Below are 18,858 nucleotides of genomic sequence, written 5' to 3' on the forward strand. Positions count from 1 at the left end.
CCCTCTTTTTAATACATGTTGCGGCACAAACTTAATTGCGTAACAATATGATGATACAGTACAATGAGCTACATTCTTACATTATAAAGATTTGCCTACACTCCAAACAGAAAAAAAGTTCTATAAACTTTATTATACTAACTGTTAGTTGGCTGCTTGTTAAGTATACACTGCTGTTTAAGTGCAAATAAAACCAATAATATAGTCTGCTGTTTTAATGAAGTCTTCATAAGGATTAAGTAAATAAGTAACCTTACTGTAAAATTTGAGAAAAAGAGGAATATTGCAGCTTTCTTTTAATGCAGCTATTTCAAGCACCTAAAGGTTTAACTACTAACCTGTTGTTAAAGGTACTGTTACCATTGATCTCTGTAAGTTGCTACTTTTAAGACTCTGTGATAGGGCAGCTTCAATAAAAAAAGTTTACTTTTTATTGTTTTTTCTGTTTTAAATATCAGCCTTTACGTATGTCAGTGTGTCTTAATTTTTATTTTTTGTACTGCAATACAAGTGCGTAGTTACCCAACAAAGTTGCTATTGTGCTACTAGTATGCAGGAGTGATCTGATTGTGAATGATGGGCAGATTAAAGCCTTCAAAACAAGAAACTAAAAAGTAGATACAGCTGATTGTTAAAAGTAGAACCCTACACTACACCGCACAACACAACTAGTTGAGCAACTTCTTGCAAAAAATTACTGTAAAAACTGAGCAAGCCAAAACATCATATTTATGTGACTACTTACACAACCAAGCTGCTAGCAACCACACTGTTCACACATCTGATTTCTCTTTGGTGAGCAATTGGAATACAGGGGCAGAAAGCAAGGAAAACATGTTTGCACTAATCAGTGACTACCTGATGTTTCCTTAGGCTAGGTACAGTCTACAGTTAATACTAATCAAAGTCTAAGTAGCTTTATTATATATATATATATATATATATATATATATATATATATATATATATATATATATATATATATATATATATATATATATATATATATACACACACACTGTTTAGATCCATTGAGTGGAACAAGGACTGGAAGACTGTACAAACATTAGTTATAATCGGGGTTTGGTGAAACCAGGCAAAATTGTTTGAGATGAAACCAAGGAACCAAAGTAAAGTTGTTTGGATAGGCAATATACAAACAGTACCAGGGATGAGTGGTACAACAATAAAGACAATCAGAAGAAAAGAAACAGTACCCTACAGTAAGGAGTAATATAATCGTTCACACTATGGTCCTTATTTACATAAGTAGCGAGCCTAACATGCGCGATAAATCTAAATGTACTGCCCTATTTACTAACAGAGAACGCATTAATTTACAGGCACACTATTTGGATAATATACATACCATACCGTGCACACTGCATGTATTGTGAGCGATAATTTAATGTGCATGATAATGTCAGAGACTTACCTGTGACCACCGTGATGCGAGAAACCCCAGCAGGCCAAGCGTATCTTTTGGTCTGTGACGTATTGTGAAAGTGGAGGTGTCTTACATTGGCCAAAAATGAGCAATCAACAGACAGCCCTTTGCAGCAGGGGACAGGCAGAGGCAATGGAAAGTGAAACTGCACTGTTCACCTTTTAATTTTAACATGTATTCCTTGTGTGATGTAATAAAAAAAAAAAAAAAAAATGTATTTTTCCCTTCTCCTTCAATGCATATACAATAAAAGTCATGTTGTGCAATTGCAGATTTTTCTTTTTGTTCTGCTTGCTCGATAAATATTGATCGATGAGAGGTAGCCTCAATTCTCTCCCTTGTCAGCATTGTTACCCTGCAGAGCAGGCTCCATGGAACAGGGTACCAGTACAATCAACAGCACAGACCATATTTGGGAAGCCAGTAACCTGGTAGAAGCCCACTTTCACCTGTAAACCTACCCTCTGTGTGGGGACTTGAACAGTTAATACTCCTTTTTATTTTGTTTTAACTTTATATAATTTCATGTGTAAGCACAACTACAATACATTATCTGTAATTTCTGGACTTTTCAAACACATTTCCATAACCAAGTAATTCAGCAAAATGTATTTAGTTTGCGTTAGCGAATCGGTAAATTAAACGAACAAATCTATTTAATTGATTCACTAAACTGAATGAATCAAACGGTAAGTCCGTTTTTAGGGCAGAGGTTTAAATAGCGCGACTATCGGTGGTTATAAAGCCTGGTCTCCATATGAAATGATCACTTAGCACGCACTAAAAGTATCGCCCTTTTAGATTTAGTAAATACGGCGTGAATGAAGCTCATCTCGTTATTCAGAGCGGGTGCCTTATTTAAATACACAATCATGCATCACCATACAAATCGCATATTATTTCTGATTACCATAGTATGGCACAATAAAATTTGTGTGCACCATAATATGCTCACTATTTCGCGCGACAATGAATACATTTGCAATAGTAAATATAGACATCATTAACGTGCACATTAATTGCAAATATCCCGCACCTTTAGCGATCTTTTGTAAATGAGGCCCATACGATTTTTTTCAAATATAGGTTTAACACTAGGTACAGTGAAAAACGAGCACAATAATTTGGGAGCACTCGACTTTATGACGTGTGATCAATATTCACCTCTTAGTCTTCTTTTTGGACTTTTGAGCATGGTGTCTGCTCTAGGTAGAGGCGTGCATACATGACCAGAGATTAACTGTAGCTACACATTTTCATAATGCTAAATCACATTTCAAAAGAATCGTACGTATTCAAATATTTTACGTTTTGAGATGACCATAAACTGCACAAGTAACTTAAGTTCAGAAGACTATTCTGTCTTTAACTTAAAAGTAGGAGGCGTGTCCTAAACAGGACCAGATATCTATTTCCGAGCACCTTTTTAATTTTGCATACAATGTGTCCCATATATAAAGGTAGTATTCCCAAATTTATAATACTGATTCTAAACATCGCTCAAGTTCATGTTCTAATCTATGAAGCAACGTGACAGGCGGTGTTTGGTGTCCCTACGTCGGGGTCCTACGTTGTGAGGTTATGACAGAGTTGCCGGTAGCGCTGTCTCCTTCACTTCGCCCTCCAGCCTGAGACATTTGAGTCCGCGGCGGCGCAGCCAGAAACAGCCAAAGAAAATACGAATTACTTTGTAGCTCCAAGCAAAGATTAGACACAGGTATGCAGGTTGTGTAGTAGACATACGTGAAATGCTAAATCGAAGATGTATGTTCTCTCAAATGTTTGACAGCATTACGAAGGCCTTGGATTTTGAGATGTGATGTATTGAAATGTGCAGAACTGTTGAGCAGGGGGATTCGTTATATATTTTAGGCCGTTGTTGTAATTATTCAGTTTAAAATATAAAGATTTGCCCAAAATCAAACTGTATATCGGTACCAGAATATTATGACGACGAGAATTTCAACTTTAAACTCGAGTAGATATACAGTTTTCGTTTACAGTATTTGTTTCTCACACTTGGTTAAATAACCAGTGAATTGTATATTGCTATTTGAATATTTGATAGTTTTTCATTCTTTCTTTCGTTCTTTCTTATGTTTCTCTTTTTTTGGTGCTAAACATGTCAGTTTAAGTTGATAACTTGTTTTTTTTGTTTGCATTATGCATGGCTATACGACATACGTGGATATATAATTCCATATATAAATGTTTGGGTGTGTGTATGTGTATATATGTATATATGTATGTGTATGTGTATGTGTATGTGTGTGTATATATATATGTATATGTGTGTGTGTGTGTGTGTGTGTGTGTGTTTGCTTGAATCTGTCTCCATGGAAAGGGGGCCGAGCCCACGCCCAGTTTGTGTTGATGTATTCGTTTCGGCAGGCAAAATGTTGCAGGACCAGCTCACGCCTGTCAAGTTCAAATTAATTTGTTTAAAGTCTATGTTTGTGTTAATAACAGAGACCTGTACAGTGTCAGGGTGGCGTTTTAATGCCAAGATGGCCGCCTCCAGTTTGCTAACCTTATTTATGCAAAAGTCACTTTCGTTTGCTCTCGTGTGTGTGTGTGTTTTTTTTTCTTTCTTTCTGATTACAGTTGTGTCGATAAATGTAATGCAAGTTTGTATATGAAACGGTTAGGTTTTCTATGGTCCATCGTCGGTCCATTTTATGTACGATCGTTTAAATATATTGTTTTTGTGTATAACGTAATTTCAAAACGTGTTACTGAAGTGTATTGGTTTGTTTAAACATTAAGTTACAGGATACTTTCTACGTTTCAGGAAGAATGGCTGTACCTCCATCATACGGTGATCTGGGGAAATCCTCCAGAGATATTTTCAACAAAGGGTATGGTAAGTAACTTTATTATTTATTTATTTATTTTTTAAATAACGGTAAAACCACGTTTGGGTTTCACTTAATTGTAATATCTCGTATTTCTCTTGCTAGGATTTGGGATGGTGAAACTGGAAGTAAAGACAAAGTCTGCCAGTGGAGTGGTAAGATTATTTTTTTTTTTTGGTTTATATTGCCTGGAAGGTAAATGATTACGACTTGTTTTCTCTGTAAAACGTATAGGACTGAATGAATTGGAATTATGTACTGGCTTTGAATGTCTCGAGTAGAAAATGTGCCATTATTAATAGTGGCTGTTGATAAAGCTATGGATTGCCATTTGGGCTTGACATGTCTGTTACATGCAGTCTGTGCTATGACTTGTATTAATGCTGCGATGAAAATGCAAATGAACACTACTTAATGTATTTTATATACCCAAAGTAACTTGTTTAACTCTCCAGACAATGTATATTGTATAACAAATGGTTGGAATAAATTATAGGCCATACATTTTACTGTAGGTGTGTTCTTTACAGCCTTATGGATTTGCATATGAAATTACCTAACATTAAAATCTCAACTAAATTAACAAAGTGTGCTTTATTAAAACCTTTATTGTAGTTTGTCACTATCTATCTATCTCTGTCTATCTATATATCCATCTACCTAATGCTTGCTTACCCTAGTTGTCTAATTTATTTATTCACGTCTTGTCCTCTAATCACAAGTATTTTCAAAACTGCTAATGCATGAAAACACTATTCATCTTCACAGGAATTCACAACTTCTGGCTCATCCAACACTGACACTGGTAAAGTCATTGGAAGTCTGGATACTAAATACAAGTGGTCTGAATATGGGCTGACCTTCACAGAGAAGTGGAACACTGATAACACTCTGGGAACAGAAATCACAATTGAAGACCAGGTGTGAACTTAAAATATATTTGGATAATCCTTTTAATATAGGTGTGTTTGAACCAATACTAAACTGCTATATTCACACAGATTTCCAAAGGTTTGAAGCTGACATTTGATACTACCTTCTCACCAAATACTGGGTAAGAAATACTATATCCAGTTGTAACATTATCAATTTATAAAATCCACTAGATCTGTATTTACACACCAGGGTATTCACGAATTGGGTGAGAGAACTGGGGCAGGAAAATAAGTTCAGGCCAGATTTTATTTTGAAAAGCATTTATGATTCTGTGAGTCTGGGAACTTTAGTACATTTTATGGAAAGTTGTTAAGTTGTAAGTACACTTGGGTAGTAAAATCCTGCTATATTTTCTTCTAGCAAAAAGAGTGGGAAAGTCAAGACTGCATACAAGCGTGAATTTGTCAATCTGGGTTGTGATGTGGACTTTGACTTTGCTGGCCCAGCTATCCATGGTGCTGCTGTGGTTGGTTATGAGGGATGGCTTGCTGGCTACCAGATGACTTTTGACACCGCCAAGTCGAAGATGACGCAGAACAACTTCTCTGTGGGGTACAAAACTGGAGACTTCCAGCTACATACCAATGTGTAAGTCTCAGAATATGGGCGCTGTTTCAGTGACGTTAAAAGCTTAAAATACAGGTTCAGGGTTAAATGTGTAAATGCATGACTTGGGCAGAAATTGATAGACTTCATAACAAGTTTGAAGCACTTGATCTTTTTGGTGAACCTCATAACAGTACAGCCAGTGTTGGTGTATCTTGCAGATTCTTTTTTTTTTTTATCACTGAAGTGGATTCAGCAGCATTTAAGAATGTTGGCATTATTACAAAAAAAAGTTATAGGCCACTAAGATGTGATTAATGTGTATCACGGACCACGCCTTCCAAAAACACAAACTTTTTGTACCATGTCACGTGTGCCGTTTCAAAAGGGAAACAGTTCTCAGTCTGTGTGTCTGTCCTACAGGTTTGTGAGAAATATGGTGAATTCCTGCGTGTGTGGGGGGTTGCACTCCAACCTGACAGGGCATCGGGTGCATGCTTTTCAAGGGAAAGTGTGTGCCGTATTTAGCTCCTGGGTGCTCTTTGTACAAGTGAAGAGGGGACTTCACTGCGGAATCTATTCGCCAACAGAATTCTGTTTGTGGCGCGCACTTTCTCAACCATGCATGTCAGATGTTGGTGTTTTTTTTTTTTTTAAATAATTTTATTAAATATATCATTGAGGTTTTATAGGAAACCACCTTGAACACACACATACATTAGGAGTGGGCACCAATTTTGATATAGATAATTTCCATATCGCAGGATTACAAATTCACGTACGCTCACGGACATACTTTAAGTTTTATTTCTACGGATGAAATCTATTCAGAAATATATTGGTGTGTTTGACCTGCAAGATACACTTTAAACCTGGTCTAAATTGCAGCTGCTTGCACTGTTAACTTTGCACTTTTCCTAAAAAGAATGATCTCGTACAGAGAAAATCCAATATTTTAGATTTCTACACAAACTAAATGCAACAGTGCAGTGTTTGCCGCCTTTTGAGCAGAAGTATAACAAGTACAGAGTTCATTTATTTTAATATATATTTTAGAAAAGCCATTTTAACATTAGAGTATACCCTTTTCACTAACTTGACATTTTAAAATTCTTCACCCCCCCCCCCCCCCCCACACCCCACCAGGACCCCCCCCCCCCCCCCCCCCACCCCCCCCCCACCCCCCCCCCCCCCCCCCCCCCCCCCCCCCCCCCCCCCCCCCCCCAAGTAATGATGGTTCTGAATTTGGAGGCTCCATTTACCAGAAAGTGAGCGATAAGCTTGAAACTGCAGTCAATCTGGCTTGGACTGCAGGCAGCAATAGTACTCGTTTTGGCATTGCCGCAAAGTACCAGCTGGATTCTACTGCTTCCATCTCTGTAAGTAAATATTTTAATTTTATCCTTGAGCCCCAAATTGTTAAAGCAGTAATTCATGTATTTAATTTGTTTTTCAGGCAAAGGTGAATAATTCCAGCCTAATTGGAGTAGGATATACTCAAACCCTCAGGCCAGGTATGTATCCATGTTAACAGGAAGTGTCTAGCTTCCTTACCAAAACCATACAGGGCAGAGTGGTAATTTTGTGGAATGATTGCCCTTTCAGATATCTAGAGTGTCCAGTTTTGTATCTTAATTAAATACTTTTCCTGCCGTCAAATTCTGGAATTTAGACATTTCATTTTCTGTACTTCAGTCTCGATTTGTCTGTCTTCAGGAATGCTCAATAGGTTGCCATGAACCATTTATCTTGTTGGTACATCATTAAATTGGTATCTTCAGATTCTGGGAAGGGGATCTGAATTGTTGAAAAGTGACAGCATTGTTAACAGTTCCTAGATGTTCACTTTTGAATATATATATATATATATTTTTTTAATAGGTGTAAAACTTACTCTGTCTTCCTTGATTGATGGGAAAAGCATCAACGCTGGTGGCCACAAACTGGGTTTGGGCCTGGAATTGGAGGCATAAGTGGCTTAACTACAGCTTAAGGAATGAGGAAATTGGAAGATTTGGCCTTTTAAATGCATTTCAAATGACCAGCAAGGGGATTTCTGAAAGATGTTTCAAGCAACAAAAAACCTGATCCTTTAATACATATAGACAGTCTGTAAGCTGTCAATGGGTTAGTTATTAAAGATAGTCATTTTATACATTTTCATGTATTTAAGTTGGTGCGCTGCCATCCTAATGAAATACACCTTTATCAAAAATTGACATTTTGTGAGTGCATTTTTTTTGTTTTAACATTTGATGTTGGATACAGGTAAACAGGTGGTGGGGGGAAGAACATGGTATTTTTGTTTTACTGCAGCATATTTAATTGGTATTCCTCTTTTACCTTGTGTGATTTTAAAGTACTTTTAGCAGAGTTATTTATATTTAAATGCTGTAATAATTATACTTTTAATCACATGAGTCAGAAGCTTACTCATCTTGCAATTTGCTGCACCAGTATCAGGAATATTGATGGAATTGGAGTGAAATCAAATCTAAAACACTAAACTGAGATGCTAACAATTTAATTTTAAATGTAACTGCAATTAGAATATATTTCAAGCTTGGTAAATTGGAGGGTCTCCTTTTTTATTCATCATTATTGTTTGTTGTGTTTTTTTTTATTTTTTTTTTTTAGGTTTTTTGCTTTGTAGACTATCAGTATAGAAAATACTGATTAAGGTGCAAAACACAAGCTCAATTATACCAAAAAAACAAAAACAATCTTGCATCAAAAATGATTTTGACAAACATTAAAACTATCAATGTGCCCCCACCATGTGGTTGACTGGATAAGACACTGCTCTCTACAAATCCCAGAAGTCCTCTTCAGAATAAAGCCTTTGAACCCAAGAACCTATATTTATTTTTATTGATTTTTTTATTAAAACACAAATTAGTTCAGACTAACATGTACATAAATAACCATTATCAAATGAATGAGAGGATATTACAGAGACTTTGGACGGGTACTTTTTCAAGGTCATTGTGACAGCTAGAAGCATATTGAGGTAAGTAAACCACCAAAAACAACAAACCACTGATACAGTAAGCTGCATCTAGGAGGGATGTTGTCAGACTCTAGGTCCCACATATTGTAAAATGCACACAGTAAGACCCAACTTACTTTGTAAGCAGCTGTACCAAACTATGACCCCCAAAAAATCTTTAATGTTGGAGCTGTGAGGAAATGCTTTGGACATCTAGCAAGGTAAGTTTAAAGAGTAATTATCTTGGAAGTCAAGCTGTGCCAGCATACACATTATTTTTTTACTTCTATACTGGATCCCTATGGACAATTAAAAGGAAAAGCTTGTATCTTAAATCTATTGAAATAAGCTGCTTTGTATTTCTAGTGTTAAGGAAACCTCTTATGGGTCACATTGTGTTCATGTTACATTTAGTTTTCGGGGTGGAAAAAGACAATGATATGAGAAATGTTCTTAACCGTTCTGTGCCTTTGCTGCATGAGCATGTATCTGAAAAGACCATTTAAGGCACTGATAGGATCAGTGTGTAAATGACCTTGAAGTTGGTCTCTAATACAAGCCAATCTGGCTACTCCAGTCTAGTTCCATTTTAGTTACCCAGGTTTCATTGGCATTGTACGGTTTAACCACTAACCATGTCTCCGAAACCGTTAGGGCTCAGACCTCTCAATGTGGAAATAGCTTTAACATCACATCTGATCTCATATATCTGCCACATTTCATGATACACACCACATGCTCTGTTAAATTGGTCCCAATTTGTCTTTGTTTGAGGCTAAATAAAGCCATTTCCTTGAATCTATCTATGGTTAGCATGGGTACTTTCATGAGGATTACAATAGCTGATGTACCTCCCTCTGTAAAACTTGTGATATCTGCAACCTCTTTATAACCATTTGTTTTTAATAAACTCAAAATTATTCATAATGGACAAATTGTAAAACAATAATTGTATTTCTTAGTATGCAGCATAATGTACAATTAGCAGCTGTTTTGGTTAGGAATGAGCTACAATCACCTGAAAAAAAGGATAGTATACACACAACTATGTACAGTACAAAATAATCTTGCTTAGTAACCCTAAATCAGTGAGTCATTTGAGACTCACCAATAATTCGAATCACTTTAATAATACAAAAAAGAAATACAGCTGGAACCATCAAAGAATAACTGAATGTGAGGATTAGCAGGAATGCTGCATTGTGAGGTGAGGCTGTATTAACAGACCAGTCTGAGGACAGTAAAATGTTCAATAAAATGAACACTTATAGCAGCTGACCTAATTTATGCAAAGAAACAGAACATAGGTATAGATTTAGCACACATAATTAAGAATATCAGATTTTGTGGATATACTGGGGTCTTGTCTGTTTATACATCAGTCCATCTGTACGTCATACGGCAATTGTGCATATATCTGGGGAACAGTAAATCCCATTGTGATTAAACACTTCATTGCTAATTCTTATTCTATACTACTCTGTTTGTACTCTTGATACATTTAATGGTAATTAACTTATTCATAATACTGATAGCTAATTCTGATTCTACAGCCCTAGTGGGGCTTGTGTTGCTTATGACACACTTGTATTATACAGCAGAACTATACGCTCCCTTACATTTTCCTATCTAGCTGACTGGTATCTTGCTGGCAGACTGGTGCAGTTTTGCTTTGTGTCAGTTTGTTTTTCTTGCAGATGAAAATACTGTAATGCATGTGTGTGTTTGTAGTCAACTTCCAAGTGCAACTTTTATGATCTAAATATGCACTATCTTTAGTTATAATTGCAAAACTGCAATACCAACGATATGTATTATTTAAAGCATTGATATCCTGTATCAACCCAGGCTGATAAACAGTAACAGCTTAATTGTATTTCTATTGTTTAACTGAACTATTTACCAGTACCTTTGATAACGTTTATGATAGCATTCTAGATTTACAGTACATTATTTCAAATCGATACTCTATGTAATCCACATTTTTAAATGATTTAATTAAATGTATTTGCTTAATTTTTTTAAATACATTTTCTTAAAACTGTTTATATGAACTCTATGGGTTAAGAGAAGTTGCCCAGCCTAGAATTAAAAAGCATAGCACAGATAGTAAACTTAACATGGTACATTAAACACACAGTGACCAAAGAGGATATATTTTAAACCTTTTGTTTAATTGATCCATTCACTAAAGACAACCAAAATCTAAGAACAATAGCATTCTCTGCAAATTACATTTATTCTTATATCTAGAAAGCATTATTGTAGATACCATTCATAGGCATTGTTACACTCATGTCTTTCAGACAGTCAATACAAAGCTAGAACTCATTAAAATTTAATTACATAGCACCGGTAATTAACATTTGCAAATCTTGACAGCCTATTTGGTACATTATACAATTTTCATGCATCAAGAATCTAATCATATTCTTTAAAGTATTTCTTCACACAAATACATACATTTTTCCATATTTCTTAGACCCTGAAAGACTAGCTTGCCACATGCATTTTTAAGTTCTATTTTAAACCTTTTTTTTTTTTTTTCACCATATTACTTTTTGTTGTCACTGTCTAGCATTGTATCAGTTTGAGAGGTTTTGGGCTCTTCTTGTATTGCTTTTATCTTTTCTACCTGACTCTCCTTTACAGGCAATTTTGTCTCCTCTGTGTTGATTGTCTTCTCCTCGCTCAAGTCTTCACTTTCATCAAGACCATTCTCTTGTGTTGTGGATGTGACTTTTCCTTCTTTCACTTTTTTTTCAGGCTCTGTTTTTTCTTGCATGCCATCTATCAAGAGTTTGTCTTCTTTTACAGGGGTTTCCTTTGGAGATGGCACTTCCTCCTCCACTGTTTTTTCTTCTTTGGAATCCCCAATCTTCTTTTTATGTGCTTCAGTATCTGGGCTCTCTGACCCTTCCTGCACTTTCTCTTGTTCTCCAGTCAGCTCCTTCTCCTTTGAATCCTCTGGCTTCTCCATCTCTGAGCTATCAGCAGGTGACTCCTTTACTGTTGGCATCTCCCGGGGTTTTGTTTCCATGCTGGTATCAGTCTGTGTTCTCACTTTCTCTTCAGATGTTACCTCCCCTTTCTCCTCTGTAGATTTCTCTTGTTTATTGGAAGGTTTTTCATCTTTTCCTTCACTTAGTACTGTAATGCTGTCCTCTTTCTTTTCCTCCTTTGGAGACAGCATTAATACAGGCTTTTGGTCTTCTTCTGAATCAGATTTTTCCCCTTCCTCTAGAATTTTGTCTGCTTTTAACTCTTCATCTTCTGGGGTTGCTTTCTCTTTGGGTTTGTCAGACTTCAGAGCAATATCTACTGATTTCACTTCACTAACCATCTCCTCCTTTTGAATTTCCTTGGTTTCTATTTTGATTTCTGTGGTTGCTTTCTCTTCAGGTTTGACAGACTTCAAAACATCTTCTAGTATCAATTGGCTTACTGTATCCTCTTTTGGGAGGTCTTTAACTTCCACCTTGTCATCTGTGAAGTCTTTAATTTCAGTCTTTTCAGGTTTCAAAATGTCCTTTTCTCCTGACTTTAATTCAATCAAAGTTTCCTGTTTCACAATTTCTTCTTCTACTTTGATATCTGGGGTTATTTTCTCTTCGGGTGTGCCAGGCTTTGAAGCAACATCTTCTGATTTCTGTTGGCTCATTGACTCCTCATTCTGAAGATCCTCTGGTTCCACCTTAATAAATGCCTTTGTTTTCTCTTCAGGTGTGTGTGGTTTTGAAGCATCCTTTTCTTCAGATTTTGTCTGGGTGACCATCTCCTCTTTTATAAGGTCCTTGTTTTCCACTTTGAAATCCATGGTAACCTCTTCTACAGTCTTTTCAGATTTTGAAGTTTCTTCTTCTATTGATTTTAATTCACTTACAGTCTCCTCTTTTGGAATGTCTTCCTGTGCTGCTTCAATATCTGGGGTTGCTTTCTCTTCAGTCTTCTCAGGTTCTGAAGCACCCTCTTCTTCTGATTTTGATTGGCTCACCACCTCCTTTTTCAGAATATCCTTGGATTCCACTTTGACGCTGGTGGTTATTTTATCTTCTGTTTTGTCAGGTTCTTCTGTTGATTCCAATGCACTGGTCATTTCCTTTGGTTCCACTGTATCTTGTTCCTCAGTGTGTTCATGGATTGCTTTTTCTGCTGTCTTTTCCACAAGAGGGCTTTTCTTTTCTGGCTTAATAACCTCATCCTCTACTGTGACACTTTTCTCTTCAGATGTATCTTCCTCTTTCTTTGTTACACAGCTCTCCCCTTTTGTGTCTTCTGTTTTGTCTACTTGTTTTACCTCTTCAGTTTTGTTATCTGAAGTCAGTACCTTTTTTGACTCTTCACATTCATTTGTTTCTGGTGTCATTTCACTGGACAGTGATTTTGGATCTCCTAAAGGCTCATCTTCTGGTGCCTCTACTTTAGTATCTGTTTTTGTTTCTGCTACATCTGTAGATTCCTTTGTGATTTCTTCTTTTGCTTCTTTCTCATCCTTGGTGTCTTCTGCAACTGTCTCTTCTACAGCTTCTGATGCAACTTCAGCTTCAGCTGCTTTTTCATCACCTTTTCTAACTGCAGTTTCCTCCTCATCCATAGGTTCAGCTGAGATGTCTTCTTGTTCATCTTCCTTGTGTTTCTTTGCTTCTACAGTGTCCAATTCCTCTCCATCCTCTTGAGCCTCTCCAATGTCAGTTGTTGTTTCCACCTCATCCCCTGGACTCTCCTTTTCAATCCTTTCTTCTTCACTCATTATTTCCTCGGTATCAGTGTCATCAATCTCTGTCATTTCCACTTCTTTGGTTGTTTCTGTGATGATCTCCTCAACAAACTTGTACTGTGGTTCCACCTTCTTAGTGGTAGTTTTCTGCCTTGTGAAACTTGGCACAGTGTAGACAGAGGATTGTTTGTACTCGTATGAGGCTGGAACATGACCTGCAGTAACTGAAGAAAATCTTGCTTCCTCACCTTCCAAAAGTTTCCTAAGAAAAGAAATGTAATTACTGAGTGTGGAAATAAGTTTTTTTTTAATATTTATAACATATTGCATTAAATACCAATGGTCAATATAAAATATATATTTATACAGCTAAAACATAAATTATTTAATATTTGAAGTTTTATAACTGATAAATATGGGCAAAAGTAAAAGTGGCATAATAGTATGTGCTGTTTGTAGGAAGAATATGCATTAAGTAACTTGAGATAAGCTTGTCAAAGAATTGGATAGTTAGGTGCCAGCAGCAATAGAAGCAGTAGATATGAAATCATCAATTATAGGTTACCATGCCATCAATTGTTTGTTATCACACACCTGCCCATAACAGAAAAAGAGTGTGTCACAGTTTTTCATCAGATATCATTTAAACATTTATGTTTAGTTCATGACAGCACTGTGAATTTGACAGTCAGGGCATGCAGGTGAAGGATCAGGAGTACGTCAAGCTGTATAATGTATCCGCTGCTTAAAAAGTAACATTTAAACCAATAGGACTCTACTTTTCAATGAGTAAAAAAAAATAAAATTAATTAATTCATTGTTAGTGGTTTCCTGCTAGTTATATGTAGTTTTACATCAAAAAGATTTGGCTAAACCTACAGCACTTACTTCAATGAAGGTCCATTCCAGGTGTAACATATATATATATATATAGAATAGATATATATATATATATCTATATATATATATAAAAAGCAAAATTAAATATTGAGAAAAAAGAGGCTTAAGATAATCTACTGGATACTGTCACACTAGTGTACACTGTAGAAACGCAGAATGATGTGAATGTCTCATTGGGTTTGTCCTTTGACTATTTATACATATACAAGATACAATGCAAGACAGTGAAAGCAAAAAGTAATATGGTAAAAAAAAATACTTAAAGATAGAACTTAAAAATGCATGTGACAAATAAATTACTTTTGCATGACAAGTCCCAATGGTATATAAAAGCAAACTCCTACGTTAGAGAAAGGCAACAATGTGATCTTCTAGAAGCCACCTCACGTGACAGCTTTGTGAATAGATATAAAGACTGACCCAGAGTTTTGTAATGCCCCACCAAATCTTTTTACTCTTGTTGGTAAGCTGGGAATATTGATAATTATTTTAAAAAGGGGATTTATAATAAATGCATCAGAAGAGACAATCAAAATAAATGAATCAGTAATTCCACAAAGAAAAAAAAAACATTGTAGATCATATAACCAATATGAAAGTACCTGTAGGAAGCAATCTCCACATCTAGGGCCATTTTGACATTCAGAAGATCCTGGTACTCTCTCAGGTGAGCTGACATATCATACTGTGTGTGTTTAAGCTCATGCTCCAGTTGTTGGATAGCATCCTGCAAAAATATAAACATTTGATGAGTCGTTGTACACTGTCAAATTAGAGCAGGGATGATAGCTAATTTAATCTATTTATGGAAATTCAAATCTATTGAGGGAGGTCTAACATTGGTGAACAGTATTCCTTTCATTTTAAACTACCAATTGCCAGGCTTTTCTTATAAACTCCATATATACCATACAAACTCCATATATACCATACAAACTCACAGACACACACACTTACATTGTGCTGACATTTAAAATACAACACTCCAAATGTCAATCATTAAAACAATTTCAAGTTACTATTGCTGTTTTATTCAATTCTACATCAACATCAACAGCTGATTGATGTAAAACAGAATACCAATAAGCTAGCGATTGCTGTAATTCAAATTCCCAGTAGTAGAATTCTTTCAGAAAGAGAAAATGCACCCCATGAAGCCAGTGGTTTAGGGGTTTCTAAATAGATTATAGCTATGATCTGTTCTTATAGTTATGTTCGTTTAGAAGGTAATTGATGGGTTTGCCTTTCAGAAAAAGTTTTTCCAAATAACAATTTGAGTAAAACACTTAGAAAGCACGCAGTGTATACTGTTGTTTAAATCGTTACATTTAACTATGTCAACTAAAGAGAACCCGTTTAAAAAAAAAACGGTTATTAAAATGTTACACTAAAGCAAGCTATACAGTAGATATTATCTGGTTCAACTGTAATTTGTATTCAATTTGCGACAGTGGCTAATGTGATCTCAGTTAAAAAAAAAAAAAAAAATCCAAAGGGGTGATAGTTAAAACAACCTCACTTAAAAAAATAAGCTATTACAGAAAAATTACATTATTTTCTGTGTTAGTTAGTAAACATGGTAAATAAGGATCTAAAAAGAAACATAAATAGATATTGATAGCGGCACACATAACAAACAAATAAATATAACGTATCTCTAACTGTTCATGTATTATTGTACTGTGTTATTATCAATCTACATGAACAAGAAAATGTAGAGAAATAGTACTCTTGTTTTTAAGCGTTAAACTAACTGCATTAAACAAACGAGTCAATAATAAGTAGAAATACAAAATAATAACAAGTGATTTATATACATATAAGCAAGACATTACCTGGTAATGACTGATTTCCGCATCGTGCCTCTCTTCAAGCGCACCGAGTTGCTTCTCTAAAGATTCCCTGGTGCCTTTAACTGTTTCCAGTTCTATGCTTTTTGACTGCAGCTGGCGTCTGTGCTCGTGGATGTGTTCTCTTCTGACTTGGAGAGCTTCATTATTCACTTCAGCAGCTTTTGTCAATTTAGCTACCCTGGCTCTGAAACATTCCTCTGCTTGTTGCATGTTGCTATTGGTGTGACCTTCAAGCTGGCTTCTGATTTCCCTCAAAGCCGCAGTGATGTCAGGCTTTCCAAAATCTTTCATAGTGACAGTAAGTTGCGCATCATGGATTTGGGCCATCATTTCCGATACCTCTTCTTGGTGGTTTTTCTTTAAGAAAAGTATTTCTTCCATCAGAGAGTGAGCTTTTTTGTCCAGTTCCAGTTTGGAGAGGTGTGCGTCATTAATATCTTTCTTCAGTGTCATAATGCTGGCCTCAGTGTCTGATCTACTGCGAGCTTCCTCTTCACATCTTCCCCTCAAAAGGTGAATATCTTCCTCCAAATGATAATGCTCGAGCTCAATCTGAGCCTTTTGAGAGGTGATTTCACCGACAAGCTGTCTTAGCGCTTTGATTTCAGGATCGTAAACTTCAGACAGCGAGGACAGAGAAACTTGCTTTTTCCTCAGTTCCTGAATCTCATTTTCCAAAATGTTGTTCTGGCTTTCAAGATGACGAACCTTTTCGATAAAGCCCGCAAAGCGGTCGTTAAGCCCCTGGAGAAGCTGCTTCTCGTTTATATTCGGCAATTTAAACTGGTTTACAAGGTCTGTGCTATCAGTGGATCTGAGAACATGAGAACTGTATTCTTTTTTTTGAATCAGACTGCTCTGTTTGAATAACGCAGACGACCCAGCGCTGACAGAGCTCCTGGAAAACGACATCCCTGTAGAGGACGATCCAAGGTTTTTAGGCTGAAATCGAAGGAAGTCACCTTGTGCCCTCCTATGCGGAGAGCTCGTGAGATATTCCATGCTGTAGCTCATCTTCGCGACTACACAACTGCTGTGCCAGTGTGCAGAATGAGCGCTGTGGCTTTGCTTTTATACTCACTCGGAATCTTGCGTTGCAGAATGGAACTGCCCAAAGTGCTGAAACAGATCAGCTGTAGAATTGGTAATGAGCCAGCTCCACGCGTTTGCAAAAAAACTATAGATCCGGTCAATAACGATGTCAAACTTTTAACAAACATCACCTTATAATAAAAATAACTATAACTATATACAACATTGTGCAGTAATTTAAAATATAATTCCAACAAAGCCATGAAAAAAAGTTAGATTTTTCTTAATATATTTAGTATATATGGTTTTTATAAAATAAATCGCCCTGAAGGTGTTTTTTTTTTAATTGTATTTGTAAATATGTGATGTGTTGATAGAAATACGTGCGTGAATACTTTTCATGCTAATCATCTAATTGTGTAATTATCTTTATTAAAACACTCTATTCATTTTTAGAACGAAATCAAAAAGTAAGAAAGAAAGGGAAATGACCTGAAAAACATTTATGCGTGTCTGACACATTTTTGTTCATATTTTCTGTTTCGGTTTTGAAATGTGGACACCTTTGATACATTCCTAAGAGTATAGTCATTTAAATTCAATCAATCATCTACTCCCCATATCCTGAATCAGATCCCAAAATGCATTTATAAGTAGGTGCACACTGACATTGTTTGATTCCCGGGCTACCAATCCAAATATATACTATAACTGCATTCTAAATTACAAAGGGTATGCATTTTACAACATACAAGTGTTATTTGTCTTTCTCGTAATGCAGTTTAACTTGTCATATCGATCAGGTAAGATTGTTCTATAGTTTAGTTTGAAAATTTTTTATAGCTCACCAGATTTAAGCTCCCTATATATTGTTGTATTCACTTTTTAGGCTAGTGCTTGCCATAGCAGCTGTAAAGCTATATTCCCATCTACCTGTGGGATTTGCTTGAAAGCATCTTGAAATGAGACTGGTTATCCTCCATCAGCAGCAGATTGAGATGAAATCCAGTTAGGATTGCAGGCTGGCAGAACTCGATCTCTCCAACGCTAATGGTGGAAGTTACCTGATAGATGCCCACTACATATACACTGAGTGTAAAAAACATTAGGAACACCTGCTCTTTCCATGAAATAGACTGACGAGGTGAATCCAGGTGAAAGCTATGATCCCTTATTGATGTAACCTGTTAAATCCACTTCAATCAGTGTAGATGAAGGGGAGACAGGTTAAATAAGGATTTTTAAGCCTTGACACAATTGAGACATGGATTGCGTATGTATGCCATTCAGAGGGTAAATGGGCAAGACAAAAGATTTACGTGCCTTTGAATGTGGTATGGTAGTATGTGCCAGGCGCGCCGGTTTGAGTGTGTCAAGAACTGCAACGCTGCTGGGTTTTTCATGCTCAGCAGTTTCCCATGTGTATCCAGGATGGTCCACCACTCAAAGGATATCCAGTCAACAGCAGGCCAGTGGTCGAAAATGGCTCATTGATGAAAGAGGCCAAAGGAGGATAACATGAATCGTGCAGAGCAACAGACGGGCTACAGTTAGTCAACTGACAGTCCAGTACAACATTGGTG

General features: G+C 36.3%; 2 protein-coding genes across 2 annotated transcripts; one reads left to right on the top strand and one right to left on the bottom strand.

Moving 5' to 3' along the window:
- Positions 1-3,028: 3,028 nt before the first annotated feature.
- LOC121321982 (voltage-dependent anion-selective channel protein 2) lies at positions 3,029-8,003 on the top strand. The gene is made up of 9 exons (XM_041261369.1): positions 3,029-3,164; positions 4,239-4,310; positions 4,408-4,457; positions 5,071-5,223; positions 5,304-5,356; positions 5,599-5,826; positions 7,013-7,163; positions 7,241-7,298; positions 7,666-8,003. The coding sequence occupies exons 2-9, from the start codon at positions 4,244-4,246 to the stop codon at positions 7,755-7,757; spliced, it is 852 nt and encodes a 283-aa protein (XP_041117303.1). The 5' UTR covers positions 3,029-3,164; positions 4,239-4,243; the 3' UTR covers positions 7,758-8,003.
- Positions 8,004-10,945: 2,942 nt separating this feature from the next.
- LOC121321529 (neurofilament medium polypeptide-like) lies at positions 10,946-17,273 on the bottom strand. Its single transcript, XM_041260515.1, has 3 exons — positions 16,226-17,273; positions 14,993-15,117; positions 10,946-13,752 (listed from the first exon to the last, which is right to left on the bottom strand). Exons 1-3 carry the CDS (start codon positions 17,255-17,257, stop codon positions 11,328-11,330), a joined length of 3,582 nt encoding a protein of 1,193 aa, XP_041116449.1. The 5' UTR covers positions 17,258-17,273; the 3' UTR covers positions 10,946-11,327.
- Between the last annotated feature and the right edge of the window lie 1,585 nt (positions 17,274-18,858).

The sequence above is a fragment of the Polyodon spathula genome, chromosome 10 (genome assembly GCF_017654505.1).
Source record: "Polyodon spathula isolate WHYD16114869_AA chromosome 10, ASM1765450v1, whole genome shotgun sequence".
In the NCBI taxonomy this organism is placed as follows: domain Eukaryota; kingdom Metazoa; phylum Chordata; class Actinopteri; order Acipenseriformes; family Polyodontidae; genus Polyodon; species Polyodon spathula.

Excerpts from the sequence above, each read along its gene's own strand:
- LOC121321982 (XM_041261369.1), top strand. The coding sequence starts at position 4,244 with ATGGCTGTACCTCCATCATACGGTGATCTGGGGAAATCCTCCAGAGAT. Across the intron at positions 5,224-5,303 it reads AAATCACAATTGAAGACCAG|ATTTCCAAAGGTTTGAAGCT; the intron begins GTGTGAACTTAA and ends ATATTCACACAG. Across the intron at positions 7,164-7,240 it reads ATTCTACTGCTTCCATCTCT|GCAAAGGTGAATAATTCCAG; the intron begins GTAAGTAAATAT and ends TTTGTTTTTCAG.
- LOC121321529 (XM_041260515.1), bottom strand. The coding sequence starts at position 17,257 with ATGAGCTACAGCATGGAATATCTCACGAGCTCTCCGCATAGGAGGGCA. Across the intron at positions 15,118-16,225 it reads CGGAAATCAGTCATTACCAG|GATGCTATCCAACAACTGGA; the intron begins GTAATGTCTTGC and ends ATATTTTTGCAG. Across the intron at positions 13,753-14,992 it reads GTGGAGATTGCTTCCTACAG|GAAACTTTTGGAAGGTGAGG; the intron begins GTACTTTCATAT and ends TTCTTTTCTTAG.